This window comes from Schistocerca piceifrons, chromosome 7 (genome assembly GCF_021461385.2).
Source record: "Schistocerca piceifrons isolate TAMUIC-IGC-003096 chromosome 7, iqSchPice1.1, whole genome shotgun sequence".
Lineage (NCBI taxonomy): Eukaryota > Metazoa > Arthropoda > Insecta > Orthoptera > Acrididae > Schistocerca > Schistocerca piceifrons.
In genome coordinates, this window is record NC_060144.1 from 405,191,274 (window position 1) to 405,212,019 (window position 20,746).

General features: G+C 39.1%; 1 protein-coding gene across 2 annotated transcripts in view; it reads left to right on the forward strand.

The window, feature by feature from the left end:
• The window catches only part of LOC124804750 (ubinuclein-1), a 353,676-nt gene extending 336,332 nt beyond the window's left edge, over positions 1-17,344 (forward strand). For both annotated transcript variants that reach the window (XM_047265054.1, XM_047265055.1), the window contains one exon: positions 16,245-17,344. In XM_047265054.1, coding sequence (XP_047121010.1) covers positions 16,245-16,276 — 32 coding nt within the window. In that variant the 3' untranslated portion in view covers positions 16,277-17,344. The remainder of the gene's footprint in view (positions 1-16,244) is intronic.
• Positions 17,345-20,746: the final 3,402 nt, after the last annotated feature.

Sequence of the window (20,746 nt, forward strand, 5' to 3'; positions counted from 1 at the left end):
TGAAATCTGATATAACAGCACATTTCCAGACACACGGAAAAAACAACCTCAGGGAAATCTAACATAAGTTCATGAACGAACAGAAACAGTGCATCAGGCAAAAGCACCAACACTCGGAAGCCAGCCCAAAATTCACAAACGAAACAGTCCAGTGAGACCTGTAATAAATTTCTTGACTGCATCATCATACTATGTGGAAAAACACACAAGCAAAATCATAACACTACACTATGAACTACAGAGAGAACCTACTGACATTCAAAAAACTACCTGGAGATAGTACTAGAGAAATAACTGTAACCCTCAAAGTAATCTCAGGTCAGAATTAATTCCAATTTGAAAAGGAATATGACTTACAAAAAAGATGGCCTTACAATGGGATCCCCAAAATCACGATCATTGGCAAACATATTCATCAGCTACATACAAAATGCAATCTTTGATATAATAATAACAAAGAAAGAATACAAAATTGTTTACTGGTACAGATTTGTTCATGATATACTTAGTGTGATACATGGAGCATGCAGATATAAATTGTATGTATAAAAATATCCAGTTCACCGTGGGATAAGAAGCACAAAAACAAATACATTTCTTGAATACAACAATAAAGAGAGACAGCAGTAAGCCCACATTTGACGTGTAAAGAAAGCCAACAACAACAGAGACAATACATACCACATCAAACCACCTACAGAATCACAGTCTAGTAGCTCTCCAAGATATGCAACGTGAATAAAATCCAACTCACCAGTGAAATATATAAAAGGATTAGAAACAGTACAACTCACAGCTGAAAACAACGGATATAACACACACATAACACAAATTACTTAGTCATGAAATAAAACAGATCTAAAGAAAAAAGAAACTAAGCAGAGGACACAAGCAAGCACCACAAAATGCTATAAACAACAGAGACACTACATAGACATGAACAAATGGAAAAGAAGCACTTGTGACATGACTGACAAAAAGAAATGGTACACTTTAATGTGTAAACACAAATCAACACAGATAATAGTAAATATACTGAAGAACAGGGATTACCCATCACATACAGAACAAGAAACACACTTCAGTCACAGTTACAAATATCAATGGAAAAACGAGACAGATACCAAGGAGCTAGTATATACCAGTTAGAATGTCAAGGTTGCAAACAGTTATGTAGGAATGACAGGCAGAAATTTCAAAACTAGAAAAAAAAATACATAAGAAGCTGGAAGTATGGAAATAGTCTTTCCTCCCTTTACTGAATACCTCATAAAGCATGGGCATGAACCTTCTAACGTAGAGCAGGATATGAAAATAACTGGAGTGAACAGTTACACCAGAAAACTCCTAACATTACATGAAAACATTCATGTACGAAGTTCCCTGTGGTTAACAAGATAGTAATGAACAAATCAGTGTAAATAACAACTTTGTGATTATGTTAGCCACTAAAACAATAACAAGCTGAGATGTAGAACATATCCAGATTAAATAAAAACTTAACCTTAGCGTGAATTATTTACTCATAAAATGACATGCATTACAGACCACTGAAGATGCTTCATGTGTAAAAAGAAGTGAAATGTGTATGGCACAATACAAATGGTCTTTCATTTAGTTGCAAAGACAGATGTCTCCAAGAATGTAGAAAGCAACTAAGAAATGGTGGAAAACATAAAAAAGATGAAATTTCTATTTACTGAAAAGCTGTTTTTCAAACGGGTACCTTTATTTTCCATCTGTTAAGAGAGTAACAGGTTTCAGAACACACACAGCCATTATCAAATGCATATATGTAAAAGTAAAACATGCATACCAATAGGTGCAGATGCTGCTTTAAATGCAAATTATTTTCTCAAAATATTTATATCATAATTTTAAAATATTTTTGTAAATAGTAAGCAGATCACACATTGGCATTATTAACCAAAAGAAAATATTTTACAGAGGACCCTCCTAGATTTTCTTCACATTTATAAGATTTAAAATTTAGGGCCCAGAGATAAATTTCTGCAAGTAGTATGATTCACTTCTCAGAGGCACTTGAGAAAATTGACTTTGAAAATTTGTGTGAGCTGTTTAAGTATGAAAAATTTCAAGTGACTTAACAGAGTCATCCATAGTTGTCATCATGAAGTTACTTGTTTAGTTCTCACTGGACAAATTTCTTTACCTTTTATTTGAATTCTCTATTTATTATGATACTGAAATGTTAATTGGCAAATACTGGATCTTGAGTTTCTAATAGATACATCTCTTACTTTGTATTATTAATCACATGAAAATGTGAGTATTCAGAATAAATTAAAAATTGCTACAAATATGTGAAACAACAAATAGAAAATAAAATAGGGATTACAAATAAATACAAACATAGTATCAAAAACAGTATTGAGAATGCTTGAGACATGAGGAAGTTAGCAGTAGTATCTTCCAGACAAACACTTACGATGAGAATGCACAAGTACATGAAACAAGTTTCTTATCTGTCTGCATGCAGAACTGATCCATATGCCAGTGGTACTTATTAGTGCTCTTACAAGGAGAGGTCTATAGCGGTGGTATCAACTTTTTGAAACCAACTAAGGTGTTATGCAGGTTAAGATCCCAGGTATCCCACACTCCAGCCATTCACTCTGGTGGGCCCTCGTTTGCGGACAATTGACACAAAAAAATTTGGAATTTTGTGTGACATTCAGTAGCATTAAAAAGGTGGAGCAAGTAGTGTGGTTGCATGGTGTAATGGTCAGGATAGTAGCATCATGTGCAGGAGGTTGTGGTTCTAAATTTTGCCAGGTGCAGTAAATTTTATTTTTATTTTTGAAACCTTATCAAAATGACTGCAATCATCATTTTATTCAATTAATTGATTTAAATATATTTTTATATTTCCATTCCTTTGACACATCATTTTAATCATAATATCAACTTCTTCATTTGCTCTCATTTTTTTCCTGTCATTCTTTTTCCACATGAAATCTTGGTTCATGTTTTATAAATTAATTTTATGTATTAAATTTGATTTAATTTCTTTTGTTTTATCACCTTGTTTCTTCTTACACATTATTGTGTTCATTGTATCTATTTCTCATTTTGTTTGAATTTCGTTATACTTAAAACCCTTCTTTCATTGAAATCATCATCTGCATTATTTTGCGCATAGTGCACTAGGCATATAGGTTCTGTTTTAAATGTTTGTATGACAACTACCATGAAAACAAAATTGCACATCTGGTAATGAGAAATACATTTTTCACATCACTGCATAGTCAAAATAAATGGATTATTTGGTCTTTTGTTTTTTAACTGATAGATCAGAATTTTCAAATAATTGAATATTGTAATAGATCGGTATAATTAAATTAATTTTTTATTGTGATCTTCAGTCCAAAGACTGGTTTGGTGCAGCTCTCCATGGTACTCTATTGTGTGCAAGCCTCTTCATCTCCAAGTAACTAATGCAGCTACAGCCTTGTGAATCTGCTTACTGCATTCATCTCTTGGTCTCCCTCTACAATTTTCACCCTCCATGACTCCCTCCTGTACTAAATTGGTGATCCATTGATGCCACAGAATGTGTCCTATCAACTGATCCCTTCTTCTAGTCAGGTTGTTCCATAAATCTCTCTTCTCCCAATTCTGTTCAGAACCTCCAGATTAGTTACATGATCTACCCATCTAAGCGTCAGCATTCTTATGGAGCATGACATTTAAACCTAAACGCGTTGTTAACAAATTTCTCTTCTCCAGAAACGCTTTTCTTGCCATTGCCAGTCTACATTTTATATTCTCTCTACTTTGACCATCATGAGTTATTTTGCTACCCAAATAGCAAAACTCGTTCACTACTTTAAGTGTGTCATTTCCTAATCTTAATTCCCTCAGTATCACCTGGTTTAATTCAACTGCATTCCATTATTCTTGTTTTGCTTCTGCTGATGTTCGTCTTATGTCCTCCTTTCAAGACACAGTCCATTCCATGCAGCTGCTCTTCCAAGTCTTTTGCTGTCTCTGTCAGAATTACAATGTCATCAATAAACCTCATAAAGTTTTTATTTCTTCTCCCGTAATTTTAATTCCTACTCAACATTTTTCTTTCCTTTCCTTTACTTGTTGCTGAGTTAACAGATTTGATAACATCAGGGATAGGTTACAACCCTCTCTCACTCCCTACTCAACCAGTGCTTCCCTTTCATGCCCTGTGTCTCTTATAACTGACACATGGTTTCTGTATAAATTGTAAATAGACTTTTGCTCGCTGTATTTTACCCCTGCTACCTTTAGAATCCCCCCCCATGAACCATGGACCTTGCCGTTGGTGGGGAGGCTAGCGTGCCTCAGCGATACAGATGGCCGTACCGTAGGTGCAACCACAACGGAGGGGTATCTGTTGAGAGGCCAGACAAACATGTGGTTCCTGAAGAGGGGCAGCAGCCTATTCAGTAGTTGCAGGGGCAACAGTCTGGATGATTGACTGATCTGGCCTTGTAACATTAACCAAAACGGCCTTGCTGTGCTGGTACTGCGAACGGCTGAAAGCAAGGGGAAACTACAGCTGTATTTTTTCCCGGGGACATGCAGCTTTACTGTATGATTAAATGATGATGGCGTCCTCTTGGGTAAAATATTCCGGAGGTAAAATAGTCCCCCATTCGGATCTCCAGGCGGGGACTACTCTAGAGGACGTCGTTATCAGGAGAAAGAAAACTGGCGTTCTACGGATCGGAGTGTGGAATGTCAGATCCCTTAATCGGACAGGTGGGTTAGAAAATTTAAAAAAGGGAAATGGATAGGTTAAAGTTATAGTGGGAATTAGTGAAGTTCAGTGGCAGGAGGAACAAGACTTTTGGTCTGGTGATTACAGGGTTATAAATACAAAATCAAATAGGGGTAACGCAGGAGTAGGTTTAATAATGAATAAAAAAATAGGAGTGCGGGTTAGCTACTACAAACATCATAGTGAACGCATTATCGTGGCCAAGATAGACACAAAGCCCATGCCTACTACAGTAGTACAAGTTTATATGCCAACTAGCTCTGCAGATGATGAAGAAATAGATGAAATGTACGACGAGATAAAAGAAATTATTCAGGTAGTGAAGGGAGATGAAAATTTAATAGTCATGGGTGACTGCAATTCGTCAGTAGGAAAAGGGAGAGAAGGAAACATAGTAGGTGAATATGGATTGGGGGGAAGAAATGAAAGAGGAAGCCGCCTTGTAGAATTTTGCACAGAGCATAACTTAATCATAGCTAACACTTGGTTCAAGAATCATAAAAGAAGGTTATATACCTGGAAGAATCCTGGAGATACTAAAAGGTATCAGATAGATTATATAATGGTAAGACAGAGATTTAGGAACCAGGTTTTAAATTGTAAGACATTTCCAGGGGCAGATGTGGATTCTGACCACAATCTATTGGTTATGAACTGCAGATTGAAACTGAAGAAACTGCAAAAAGGTGGGAATTTAAGGAGATGGGACCTGGATAAACTGAAAGAACCAGAGGTTGTAGAAAGTTTCAGGGAGAGCATAAGGGAACAATTGACAGGAATGGGGGAAAGAGATACAGTAGAAGAAGAATGGGTAGCTCTGAGGGATGAAGTAGTGAAGGCAGCAGACGATCAAGTAGGTAAAAAGACAAGGGCTAATAGAAATCCTTGGGTAACAGAAGAAATATTGAATTTAATTGATGAAAGGAGAAAATATAAAAATGCAGTAAATGAAGCAGGCAAAAAGGAATACAAACGTCTCAAAAATGAGATCGACAGGAAGTGCAAAATGGCTAAGCAGGGATGGCTAGAGGACAAATGTAAGGATGTAGAGGCTTGTCTCACTAGGGGTAAGATAGATACTGCCTACAGGAAAATTAAAGAGACCTTTGGAGAGAAGAGAACCACGTGTATGAATATCAAGAGCTCAGATGGCAACGCAATTCTAAGCAAAGAATATAGAGGGTTTATAAAAGGTATATAGAGGGTTTATAAAAGGGCAATGTACTTGAGGACAATATTATGGAAATGGAATAGGATGTAGATGAAGACGAAATGGGAGATAAGATACTGCGTGAAGAGTTTGACAGAGCACTGAAAGACCTGAGTCGAAACAAGGCCCCGGGAGTAGACAACATTCCATTAGAACTACTGATGGCCTTGGGAGAGCCAGTCATGACAAAACTCTACCATCTGGTGAGCAATATGTATGAGACAGGCGAAATACCCTCAGACTTCAAGAAGAATATAATAATTTCAATCCCAAAGAAAGCAGGTGTTGACAGATGTGAAAATTACCGAACTATCAGTTTAATAAGTCACAGCTGCAAAATAATAACGCGAATTCTTTACAGACGAATGGAAAAACTGGTAGAAGCGGACCTCAGGGAAGATCAGTTTGGATTCCGTAGAAATGTTGGAACACTTGAGGCAATACTAACCTTACGACTTATCTTAGAAGAAAGATTAAGAAAAGGCAAACCTACGTTTCTAGCATTTGTAGACTTAGAGAAAGCTTTTGACAATGTTAACTGGAATACTCTCTTTCAAATTCTGAAGGTGGCAGGGGTAAAATACAGGGAGCAAAAGGCTGTTTACAATTTGTACAGAAACCAGATGGCAGTTATAACAGTCGAGGGGTATGAAAGGGAAGCAGTGGTTGGGAAGGGAGTGAGACAGGGTTGTAGACTATCCCCGATGCTATTCAATCTGTATATTGAACAAGCGATAAAGGAAACAAAAGTTCGGAGTAGGTATTAAAATCCATGGAGAAGAAATAAAAATTTGAGGCTCGCCGATGACATTGTAATTCTGTCAGAGACAGCAAAGGACTTGGAAGGGCAGTTGAACGGAATGGACAGTGTCTTGAAAGGAGGATATAGGATGAACATCAACAAAAGCAAAACGAGGATAATGGAATGTAGTCAAATTAAATCGGGTGATGCTGAGGGAATTAGATTAGGAAATGAGACACTTAAAGTAGTAAAGGAGTTTTGCTATTTAGGGAGTAAAATAACTGATGATGGTCAAAGTAGAGAGGATATAAAATGTATACTGGCAATGGCAAGGAAATCGTTTCTGAAGAAGAGAAATTTGTTAGCATCGAGTATAGATTTAAGTGTCAGGAAGTCGTTTCTGAAAGTATTTGTATGGAGTGTAGCCATGTATGGAAGTGAAACATGGACGATAACTAGTTTGGACAAGAAGAGAATAGAAGCTTTCGAAATGTGGTGCTACAGAAGAATGCTGAAGATTAGATGGGTAGACCACGTAACTAATGAGGAGGTATTGAATAGGATTGGGGAGAAGAGAAGTTTGTGGCACAACTTGACTAGAAGAAGGGATCGGTTGGTAGGACATGTTTTGAGGCATCAAGGAATCACAAATTTAGCATTGGAGGGCAGCGTGGAGGGTAAAAATCGAAGAGGGAGACTAAGAGATGAATACACTAAGCAGATTCAGGATGATGTAGGCTGCAGTAGGTACTGGGAGATGAAGAAGCTTGCACAGGATAGAGTAGCATGGAGAGCTGCATCAAACCAGTCTCAGGACTGAAGACCACAACAACAACACCTTTAGAATTTGAAAAAGAGCATTCCAGTCAACATTGTCAAAAGTTTTCTCTCAGTCTACAAATACTATAAACATAGGTTTGACTTTCCTGAAACCCACCTATGAGAAGTCGTAGGATCAGTATTGCTTCATGTGTTCCTACATTTCTCCAGAATCCAAACTATTCTTCCCTGAGTCAGTTTCTCGTGTTTTTCCATCCTTCTGTAAAGTATTCTTCCAATGAATCTCAGTCTGGCATCTGCTTTACCGATGATCAACTTTATATGATCGTTCCATTTTAAAATCATTCCTAATGCGTACTCCCAGGTAATTTATGGAATTAACTGCTTCCAGTTGCTGACCTGCTATTTCGGCCTCAACCTTTGTTAGTCATTGTCCTTCAGCTACCTATCCACTTCCCTATTCACAATCTAGCACTACACACCCTTCTATTCCACCAGCGCACCCACGGACTTTTTACTTCTCTCCTTTTGTGCAACTGATAGTTCGGTAATTTTCACACCTGTCTGCACCACTTTCCTTTCAGTGCTCTGTCAAATTCTTCTCGCAGCATTGTATCTCCCATTTCATCTTCATTTATGTCCTCTTCCATTTCCATAATATTTTCCTCAAGTACATCTCCCTTGTATAGACTCTCTCTATACTTCTTCGACCTTTCTGCTTTCCCTTCTTTGCTAGGACAGGTTTTCGATCTGAGCTCCTGATGTTCATACAGATGGTTGTTTTTTTCTCCAAAGGTCTCTCTAATTTTCCTGTAGGTGGCACCTATCTTAACCCCTAGTGATGTATATTTCTGCATTCTGAAATTTGTCCTCTAGGTATCCCTGTTTTGCCATGTTGCACTTACTGTCAATCTCATTTTTTAGGCATTTGTATTCCATTTTGCCTAGTTCATTTAGTGCATTTTTATATTTTCTCCTTTCATCAATTAAATTCAATATCTCGTCTGTTACCCAAGGATTTCTATTAACCCTCATCTTTTTACCTACGTGATCCTCTGCTACCTTCACTATTTCACCTCTCAAAGCTACCCATTCTTCTTCTATTGTATTGCTCTCCCCTATTCTTGTCAATCGATTCCTAATGCTCTCTCTGAAATCTTCTACAACCTTCTTTCAGTTTATCCAGATCCAGCTCCTTAAATTCCTGCCTTTTTGCAATTACTTCAGTGCTAGTCTGCAGTTCATAAACAATAAATTGTGGTCAGAGTCCACTTCTGCCCTTGGAAATGACTTACATTTTAAAATCTGGTTCCTAAATTTCTATCAAACCATTATATAATCAAACTGAAATCTTCCGGTGCCTTCAAGTCTCTTCCACATACACAACCTTCTCTCATGAGTCTTAAACCATGTGTTAGCTATGATTAAATTATGCTCTGTGCAAAATTCTACCAGGCGGCTTTCTCTTTCATTCCTTTCCCCCATTCAATATTCACCTATTACCTTTTCTTCTCTTCTTTTTCTTACTATCAAATTCCAGCCCCTCATGACTATTAAATTTCCATGTTTCTTAACTATCTGAATAATTTCTTTTATCTCATAATACATTTCTTAAATCTCTTCCCCATTTGTGGAGCTAGTTGGCATATAAACTTGCACTATTGTGGAGGGTGTGTGCTTCGTATCTATCTTGGCTACAATAATGTGTTCACTATGCTATTCATAGTAACTGACCCGTGCTCCTATTTTTTTACTTATTATTAAACCTACTCCTGCATTACCCTTATTTGATTTTGTATTTACGACCTTGTATTCACCTGACTAGAAGTCCTGTTCCTCTGGTCACCAAATTTCACTTATCTAACATTAACCTATCCATTTCCTTTTTTAAATTTTCTAACCTATGTGCTCGATTGAGGATGACATTCCGTGCTCTGATACGTGGAATGGCAGTTTTGTTTCTCATGATAACGACATCCATCTGAATAGCGCCTGCCCAGAGATCAGATTGGTGGACTATTTTATCTCGGGAATATTTTACAGAAGAGGATGCCATCGTATTTAACAAAGCAGTAGAGCTGAATGGGCTGTAGTTTCCTCTTGCTTTAAGCCATTTGCAGTATCAGCACAGCTAGGGCATTTTGGTTGATGTTACTAGGGCAGATTAATCAATCATCCAGACTGTTGCCCCTGCAGCTATTGAGAAGACTGCTGCCCCTCTTCAGAAACCACACATTCTTCCCTCTCAATAGATACTCCTCCTTTGCAGTTGCACCTACGGTACGGCTATCTGTATCCCAGGTACTCACAAGCCTCCCCAACAATGGCAAGTCCATGGTTTGTGGGGGCATTAAATTCATATTCACAAAAGTTCCAGTTGGAAAAACAATGATATAAAGAAAAAATGAAAAGTGCTCATACAGTGATTAAAACAGTTTAACAAAGTAGTAGAAACAAGAAATTATATTTTAACCAATTCACTGAATAAAAATAATGATCAAAGTCATTTCAAAAAAGATTTTAACACAAAAATAACCACCCAACGAGGTTAGAACCCACACCCTCTTGCACATGAGGATATTCTGTCCATTGCACCATGCAACCAGATCATGTATGTCAATTTTTTTAATGTTACTGGGCACCACACAAAATTCCAAAATTTTTTTCGGAAATTATTCGCAAATGAGGGCTCACCAAGGTGAGTGGCCGCAGGATGTGATGTCTAGGATCTTAACCTTCATCACCATATATTTAGTTTCAAAAAGTTGATCCCACCTCTGGATACCTCTCCTTGTAAGAGCACTTAGCACATCATCACACTAGTTAATGACTTGGTATTGTGATACTGAAACAAAACTGCTGCTCTCGAGACTAGCTAATCGTGGACTGGCCATGAAATTATATGACTATAACCTAAAAACATATATATAGTTAACAGGTTAAACAATGGAAAATCCAGGATGGAATAATGACAAAATTATGAAAAGAATAGATGCTCCTCACCATATAGTGGAAACATTGAGTCACAGACAGGCACAACAAAGAGACTGCTAAACGAGTAATCTTTGGGCCAAAAGTTCTTCTTCTGAATTAGATCGCATGCGCGCGCGCACACACGCACACACACACACACACAAATAGAGAAGAAGTCTGGATGGTGGGGGTAAGGAGGAGGCTGGGACAGGGAGGAGGAGGGATAGCAGGGTAGGGGTGTGGGACAACAAAATTCTACTTTTGGGAGCGTACAGTGATGAAGTAGACAGAGTGTATGGCAGCTACGTGCTGGTGGTAGGTTAGGAGGAGGGCGGGAGGAGGGGGTTGCACAAAAGGAGAGAAGTAAAAAGTCCGTGGGTGCGCTGGTGGAATAGAAGGGTGTGTAGTGCTAGATTGTGAATAGGGAAGTGGATAGGTAGCTGAAGGACAATGACTAACAAAGGTTGAGGCCGAAATAGCAGGTCAGCAACTGGAAGCAGTTAATTCCATAAATTACCTGGGAGTACGCATTAGGAATGATTTTAAAATGGAATGATCATATAAAGTTGATCATCGGTAAAGCAGATGCCAGACTGAGATTCATTGGAAGAATCCTAAGGAAATGCAATCCGAAAACAAAGGAAGTAGGTTACAGTACGCTTGTTCGCCCACTGCTTGAATACTGCTCAGCAGTGTGGGATCCGAACCAGATAGGGTTGATTTAGATAGAGAGCAGCGCACTTAGTTACAGGATCATTTAGTAATCGCGAAAGCGTTACGGAGATGATAGATAAACTCCAGTGGAAGACTCTGCAGGAGAGACACTCAGTAGCTCGGTACGGGCTTTTGTTCAAGTTTCCAGAACATACCTTCACCGAAGAGTCAAGCAGTACGTTGCTCCCTCCTACGTATATCTCACAAAGAGACCATGAGGATAAAATCAGAGAGATTAGAGCCCACACAGAAGCATACCGACAATCCTTTCCACGAACAATACGAGACTGGAATAGAAGGGAGAACCGATAGAGGTACTCAGGGTACCCTCCGCCACACACCGTCAGGTGGCTTGCGGAGTATGGATGTAGATGTAGAAGTAGAAGTAGAAGGGATACGGAAACATACAGTTTATTGCACAATTCAGAAAAGCTGGTGTAGGTAGGAAGGTTCCAGATGACACACAATCATCGAAATGAAGAATGTTGTGTCTAGCAGCATACTCGGCAACTGGATGGTCCAGCCATTTCCTAACCACAGCTTGTTGATAGCCATTCATGTGGACAAATAGCTTGTTGGTTGCCATGCTCAGCTAGAACACAGCAGAATAGTAGCAGCTTAGTTTGTAGATTGCATGACTGGTTTCACAGGTAGCTGCCCTGCCTTTGATGATGGGATAGGTGATGCTTGTGACTGGACTGAAGTAGGTGGTGGTGGTGATGGTGGTGGTGGTGGTGGTGGTGGTGGTGGGAGGATGTATGGGACAGGTCTTGCATCTAGTTCTATCACAGGGATGTGAGCCCTGAGGCAAAGGGTTGGGAGCGGGGTTGTGTGGGAATGGACAAGGGTATTGTGTAAGTTCAGTGGGCAGCAGAATAACATTGTGGGAGGACATTCCTCATTTCAGGCATGACAAGAGGTAGTCGAAACCCTGGCAGAGAATGTGATTCGGTTGCTCTAATCGTGGTTGGTACTGAGTCACAATCAGAATGCTACTCTGTGACTGGATGGTGGGACTTTGGGAGGGGTGGGTGACTCGAAAGATGAGGCACAGGAGATTTGTTTCTGTTCATCATTGTGAGGGTAATTACGGTTTGTGAAGGCATCCGTGAGGCCCTTAGTATATTTAAAGAGGGACTGCTCGTCACTACAGGTGTAATGGCCACAGGTGGCTAGGCTATATGGAAGAGACTTATTCATATGGAATGGGTGGCAGCTGTCGAAGTGAAGGTATTGCTGCTGGTAAGTAGGTTTGATACGGACAGATGTACCAGTGTAGCCCCTTTGAGGTGAGGTGGATGTCAGCTTGTGAGAAGGTGGCTTGCTGGGTTGGGAGTACCAGGTGAAGTGAATGGGGTAGAAAGTGTAGAGGTTTTGAAGGAATGTGGATATGGTGTCCTCACCCTCGATCCAGATCACGAAGATGTTAGCAGTGACTCTGAACCACATGAGGAATTTGTGATTCTGGGTGGTTAGGAAGGACTCCCTTAGATGGCCATGAATACACTGGCATACGATGGTGCCCTCCCTACAGGTGCTCATTGCCATACTCCAGACTTGTTGGTAGTTCACAGCTTCAAAGGGGAAGTAATTGTGGTTGTGTATATAGTTGGCTATGATGACCACAAAGGAAATCATAGGTTTGGAATCTGTCTGGTAGGAAAGGTAGTGTTCAATAGGGCAGGACCATGGTTATTAGGGATGTCAGTGTAAAGGGAGATGGCGTCAATAGTGATGAGCAGGGCACCATGTGATAAAGGAACAGGAACTGTGGAAGATCAGTGGTATCTTTTACATGGGAGGGTAGGTTGCAGGTAATAGGCTGAAGATGTTGGTCTACAAGAGCAGAGATTCTCTCAAGGGGTACATCCATATCAAAGCTACAAACCACCAGCAATACCTCCACTTCGACAGCTGCCATCCATTCCTTGCCATAAAATCCCTACTGTACAGCCTAGCCATCCGTGACCATCATATCTATAGTGACAAGCAGTCCCACTTGAAATATATCAAGAGTTTCACTGATGCCTTTATAGACTGTAATTATCCTTCCAACATTGTACAGAAATGGATCTCGCATGTCTTTTATCTTTCCAGTCACCCACCACCTCCCAAAGTCCCACCATCCAGCCACAGAGGAGCATTCTACTTGTGGGTCAGTATCAACAAGGATTGGAGCAACTGAATCACATTATCCACCAGTATTTCAAATACCTCTTATCATGCCCTGAAATGAGGAATGCCCTACCCACTATCATTCCCACCCCTCCCACAGTGGTATTGACCGCCCACCATATCTACACAATATCCTCGTCCATCCCCACGTAACATCACTCCCAGCCCCGTGCCTCATGGCTAGTATCCCTTTAACAGAACTAGATACAAGACCAGACCTAAACATTCTCGCACCACCTTTATTCAACTCTGATCACAAGCATCATTTATCCTATCATCAAAGGCAGGGCTACCTGTGAAACGAGTCAAGTGGTCTACAAGCTAAGCTGCAACCACTGTGCTGCATTCTACGTGGGCATGACAACCAACAAGTTGTCTGTCCACATGAATGTCTACCGACAAATTGTGGCTAGGAAAGGGCTAGATCACCCAGTTGCTGAGCTGCTGGCCAACACAACATTCTTCATTTCAATGACTGGCTCATAAACTGTGCCCTCTGGATCCTTCCTGACAACACTAGCTTTTCTGAATTGCGCAAGTGGGAACTCTCTCTGTGATACGTCCTATGTTCACATAATCCCTCTGGCCTCAACTTTCATTAGTCTTTGTTCTTCAGCCACCTGCTCCCTTCCCTGTTCCCACTCACGCACTACACGCCCTACTATTCCTCCAATGTACCCACAGCCTTTTTTTCTTCTCTCCTTCCTGACCCCTCCCCCCCTCTGTTTAACCTACCAACGGCACCTAGCTGCCTTACCTTCTCTCCACCTCGTCCCTGTGTGCTCTTGCAAGCAAGACTTACCATCCCCCACACCTACCCTACTATTCCTCCCCCTCCCTGCCCCAGCCTCGTCCTTACCCGCACTGCTTACTGCTTCTCTCATAATGTGCAGTTGCTTGCAGTCTGGCCTCAGCAGCCAGAGACAGTGGTCTCGTGTGTGTGTGTGTGTGTGTGTGTGTGTGTGTGTGTACATAAAATTGAAATGAAAAACAGAATTTGCATGAAACTTGTGTGTTTCAAATGAATGAGTCGTTCGAGTGACCATATTGAGATAAATATTTATCTCAAAGATATTGCCTGAAAGGTTCGAGTTGGACAACCCCACTGTGTGGTGAGATTGGCTTAATGTCTAAATAAGGGCCCACTTTTCTGTTCACATTTTAAATAATTTAGTGGCATATAAACGACTTAAAAACTCAACCTCGGAAATTTTATATAGACATTAGAGAAGATCAACAGGTGTGAAGAAAAGGAAGCAAAAAATCAACTACTACAACATTTCTTGTTAAGAGGTTTACTAATATGAAAGAAAAGTTAACAAAAATCTCAAACTAAACCATGCCAGAAAAAAAAGAAGAAACTCTAAAGAAACGGACATATAAGAGAATATTTAATCATGTACTTTGGAGTAAACCAGTAAGACAGGGCATACAGAAGATAGTATTATATATACTTAAGTATGCCAGACTTTTAACTTTGACATAAGAAAGGGGTATCAGAAGCCAAACAATGACTGATGTTTATGCATCCAAAAAAGGGAAAATTAATGAAGTCCAGTATAAACTTATCTATTCAGTGTGACAGAAATGGATTACTTACTCCCATATTGTGTAAGTAATGTTTTTCACTCATAATGTATAAACTACAGAATGATATAAACTAATTATACCAATTTTTTTTTTATTAGAGGTGACAATTCACTACATAAACAAATTTCCACAATCAGCAGAAACATAATTATTGATAGGAGCATTTACTACTCGCTTTAAAGTAATAATAATGTGTGGATCTGTAAAACTGAAACTAAACTGCTTGAATGCTTCATGCCTAAAAATTTTGGAGATAGGAGAAAGAAAAGTTTGGAATTTTATAAATCCCATAAGACAGTTGCTGACCACCTCAAATTTAATTTTAATATGGCTACTTTCATGTGTGACCTATCTCTTACAAGACTAGGTGGTGACCCAGAACTAGTTTGTGCGCTGTATTAATGATTGTCGATTGGGTACACTCACCAGCACCTGCGTGGTTTTTAGGTGGGTCCCCTTCTCAATTTGACAATGCCAGGCTGGTTCCCAATCTCTTTCTAAGAAAATATTATACGCAGTTCAAATATAGTAACACACAAATCAGAGTTTGCACATTTCACAAACAGATGCACACATGTTTTTTCTCCTGTAAGTTAATTAACTGATGCTATGGTGACAGGCATGGTATTCAACCACAAAATTTAACTACATAAATTTCCAAATTATTTTTTTAATCTACTTCTGTCTAATAATATAAAATGATATATTTGTTATTAAAACATTAAATTTTATATCAAACACATTCTTATACTACTCGTGTACTTGGTAAGTATAGTAATGTCAACAGCTATTCATGATTAACTGCTCCCAAGCTTTTCAGGTATGGATTCATTACACTCATTGCTCACTGCATCTTCAGCTTTTCTTATTCTAGTAATAGTATTGATAATGGATATAAATACCATTTCTGCATAAAAAGGCATAGTGGTTTAGACTTTTCTATTCTACCCTGCTTGTTTCTCCACATTTGACCAGTTAACTTACCTCAAGTTAATTAAATTTAATCACAGTTTGATTCATTTTCTCAACAACTGTTTAGTATGTTTTGCCTAATTTTAGGGAAATAATTTAGTGTTAATCCATTGTTACAGAAAATATTATTCTCATTTAAGCATAGTGTATCAAATTATATTTTCAACTAATTGAAAAAACATTGGAATTATTCTTGCACACACTTTTTAGGTGCAGTGTGTGTGTGTGTGTGTGTGTGTGTGTGTGTGTGTGTGTGTGTGTGTGATATAAGTACAGCATTCTAAAGTGATTTAATTTTCATTTTTCAACAGGAGCAACTCAACATTCCCCATCATATTTGTAATTTACACCATTGTGGATCAGTTTGTGTATTTTATGTGCGCATTTATATTTGACGCTCAAGTGCCAAGTGACAGTTTGAGTCCTGTTGTATACATGGGAACTAATAAACTTGCATATTATGGCAGCAGCCAGTTATTGAGAGTTGGGGAAATTTGCAAGAAAGTAATAGTGAACAGTTGATAGTATTTTAGTAGGAGCAAAACATGTCTTATTCGTTTGTACTGAAGTATACAGCCAAAAAAGAACTATTTGTGCGTCAGATTTTTTGTAACTTATGTATTGTGAAAATAGGTAATTTGCTTGCAGTTACTGAATGAATGTGTGAAGCATGTATATTTGAAACTGTTGTTTTGTTTGAGATATATTGTAACAGAAAGTAAAGTAATACTGAACACATGAGTGCTACATAAGTGTGCAATTGTTTTCCTTCGATTCTTCCAGTTAAATCGTATAATTTATTTCAAACTTGTCAATCAGTATTAATGTGTAAGTTGACAGCATCACAGAAACTGAATCTATATCTGCATGTCTGACTTTGGATGTTTTTGAAACACATGTGCTCATATATAATTTTCCTCTTCATTTTACACAATAGTTTCAGAGCTGCATACCATTTTCTATAACATGCAATGATGTTAATAAAATTCAGTATACTGTCCTTAAAATTTATTTTAAAATGAAACCTGATTTGAGATAGAGATTCGTATGCATTTATGTGTTTACACAACGTATATGTATGTATATATGTATATGACTATATTTTATATGTGTCCTGAATGTTATAATGCAGAAATATTGTCATCATGAGTGTGATCAAAACTCTAGCATTGTGTCTAAATATTAATATTATTATAAAGATATATATCCTCGGATAAGAATTATATTTATAATTTAACAGTTGTAAATTTTAGTTTTGTGTATTTGCAATCCTACGCTCTTTTCATAAGCCTGTGTAATTGGAAAAATCTCATTTTCTTTGTAATTATGTGAAGATTTATATGTTTTTTTATGTATTCCCTGTTTTCAGGCTTTCCTCACCCAGAACCAAAATAAAGCGATATACTTGAGATTGAAACTTGTTCATGTTCAGTTGTCAAATACTGTTCAGCTTTAATACAATTTCATGTAAGCATATTTGCTACTTGGCAATGGCCATGCCGCAGCGGATACACCGGTTCCCGTGAGATCACCAAAGTTAAGTGCAGTCGGGCATGGCTGGCACTTGGATGAGTGACCATCGAGGCCGCCATGCACTGTTGCCATTTTTCGGGGTGCACTCAGCCTCGTGATGCCAATTGAGGAGCTACTCGAGCAAATAGTAGCGGCTCCGGTCAAAGAAAACCATCACAACGACTGGGAGAGCGGTGTGCTGACCACATGCCCCTCCTATCCGCATCCTCCACTGAGGATGACACGGCGGTCAGATGGTACTGATGGGCCACTTGTGGCCTGAAGACGGAGTGCTTTATATTTGTTACTTGTAAAGAAAATTAATCTTGTTTCTGAATGAAAATGTAAGACATCCAAATCACATGATGATGATTTAATTGTTTCAGTGAGAATTTACTTAAACTTTATTTTTCAGTAATTCACCTTCATGGTATTTGTATATCATATCAATGAGCTTGAGAGTAGAGGTGCTTTTCAATCTCAGAAAGGCAGTTTCAGAGGACAGACAAGTAACAAAATACTGAGAATCCAATTAAGTAAATCACAGGCTGGGATAGACAACCCATTCTGCATGGTATCAAATTTTACAGTATGATTGTAGCCAGAAATCCATGTTGTGTAATAACTGAACATTTCTCTGAGAAGTGTCATTTTTGCGAGCGAAAGTAGTAAAAAAAAACCAAATTAAGATAAATGATGTATGTGTATGCCAGCGCCTTAAGTAACATAGAGAATCACTCCAGGTGAGTTACAAATACAATTAAGCATTTGTCATATAACTCAGAAGCACCAGTTGTCTCTTATTTTTAGGTTTTCTTTAGTTTGCTTATGTCTTTCCTCTTACCCCTCCAATTCTCCTCATACTGAGAAGCTAGTAGTCTTCCAATGTCAGCTGTCATAGCCTGGGAGATTGTATTCAAAGCAGGTATCTGCGTGACGTTGAAAGATGAAATCCCTTTGCCTTTTCTTCATTATTTCACATTTTTTTTACATTTTCTTCTGCTCTACTCAGATAAAAACTTTCACCCTGAACAAGGACTTTTTCCTGGACTTCTCATTATCCTATGTCTTATATGGTGTTTGATGTAAAATTCCATGTTGAAGACTGTTGCACATTGTAGTGTCTAAAACTGTATGAGTTTGTCACAGTTGTACCCAGTCTTTTTGTCACTGCATGGCACCGAATAATTTCAGTGAATTTATTCGTGTCGGCAATTACTTATAGTTTCCACATTTTTTTCTTTCTCCACATTAACTATTATGCCAGGAGGATGAAATCTACATCCTGTTATGGAAAAACCACTACTTGGATAAGGAGATGATGTATAGAACCTGTACTGTAACATATCAGTTGCTGTAGTATCTTTGTTCTGGTCTAAAAACCGCCACTTACAAAGCAAAATGCTTTAATGATCATTATATAATGACAAAAAAAGATGCTATTTCAATTGCTTCTTCAAGCAACCTGTTTTTCAAACTACATTTATGGTGTAGCAGTGTTCAACTTTGAACGGTCTTCAGCAATTATAAAATTAGTGAAGGAAATCTAGCAACTATAACACCATGCCTGGAGCACAGTAACACCAACAGAAAACAGTGGGAAATCCAGGATGGAATGTAACACTCCCATCATGCGCTGGTGCTGCTGCTTGCAGTGTGGCCTCTGTTGCCTGAAACTGGAGTAGTATGTGCCAGTTGGGTTTGTGTGTGTGTGTGTGTGTGTGTGTGGGGGGGGGGGGGGGGGGGGGGGGTGTTTGATGAAGGCCTTAACAGCCAAAAGCTTTAATTGTGAGAGTTTTATTTTGTTGTGCCCATCTGCGACTCAGAATCTCTGCTATATGGTGAGTGACAACGTCCTTTCATAATATTGTTACAACAGAAAACAGCATTCACACTAACTTCATCACCACCTTCTCCCCTCTCTCCCTCCTTCATACATCTCGTTGTGCCCTGTGTACTTTTTTCGTCTTGTTGTGCAGCCGCGAAGCCATCTTTCCAAAGACATACCTCTTTCCAGCTACCCCATCTTTGTGTCCTTCCCTACCCACTCCCTACGAGTATCAATAATTAGACTTGTGTGGCCATGGGAGTGTGCGTTTGGTTGTCTGTGTGATTTTTTATTTTGTGTGTGTGTGAAGTTTGTACTACTGCTGGAGAAAGAGCTAGTGTGAATTTTTTTATGCTGTGATCCATGCATCAATCTGCTATAGGTGAGTGGTTGCCTTTCTCTTATTTGATGTGTTGTTCCATACAGACAGGTTGTTCTGGCAATCATAATTAGGGAAGGGGGTTGATTATCTTTCTACTGTAGAAGATTATATAATGATTTGTCTTCCTCCAGTTTGGCTATTTTGAGAAATAACTGGCACATTCCTATACTGCCGTTGAGGATTCAGTCCCGATTCAAGGTACCTCCTGCCTGTTTCAGTTATGCGGTAATTAACATCACATAAAGTCAAACTGTTTAGGAGTTGCATACAATTATGACTTATCTATGTATACTGGTGACTTATCCTGGTTCCCTTTGACCTTTTCTTTTCCCTAATTTCTGTGTAATGTTTAACACGTCAATCGATTCAAAACCTGCAAAAGCTGATGTCCCCGACAACAGTGGTCTCTTAACACCTTTCTTGAGGACATCATCATACCTGTTCACAAACTGCACAGGTGATCGAGCATCCATGATTATCAACCAGTCACATTGCTGAACAATGATATGAAAATATTTACATGGCTTCTGGCATCGCAACTCAAGAAAGCCGCATGTTTAGTCACCTCCAGCAACCAGACTCCCCTAGGAGGCGACGACAATATCTGTAACGCCCTTTGCCATTACAGACACATGCTAGTGTTTGCTCGTCACCAATGTTTCCCTGGTGCCTTGGCATTGCTGGACTTTAGCCAGGCCTTCGAACGTGTAGACCACCCCTATTTGCGGGCAGTTCTTCAGTATATCGGTTTCCCTGGCGGTTTTATCACAGTCATTTTGTGCCTTTTTAGCGGCGTGCCCTCCAAAATCGTGTACAACGACCGCCACATGATCCCTCTTCACATAGCTCTATCTGCCCGGAAAGGCTGTCGCCTTTCCACGATTTTATATGCTTTCACTTTGGATCCCGTGCTCCAGGGACTGCACCGACATTTGGAAGGTATTACGTGCACTGGCACCATTTCTGTCGCATGGCCTACGCCGACAACCTTGTTCTTTATCTGCCCAGTGAAAATGAAGTTCAAGCAGCACTGACATGGATTGCGACTTACTGCGTAGCATTGGGCAGCTCCCTCAGCATGTCCAAATGCA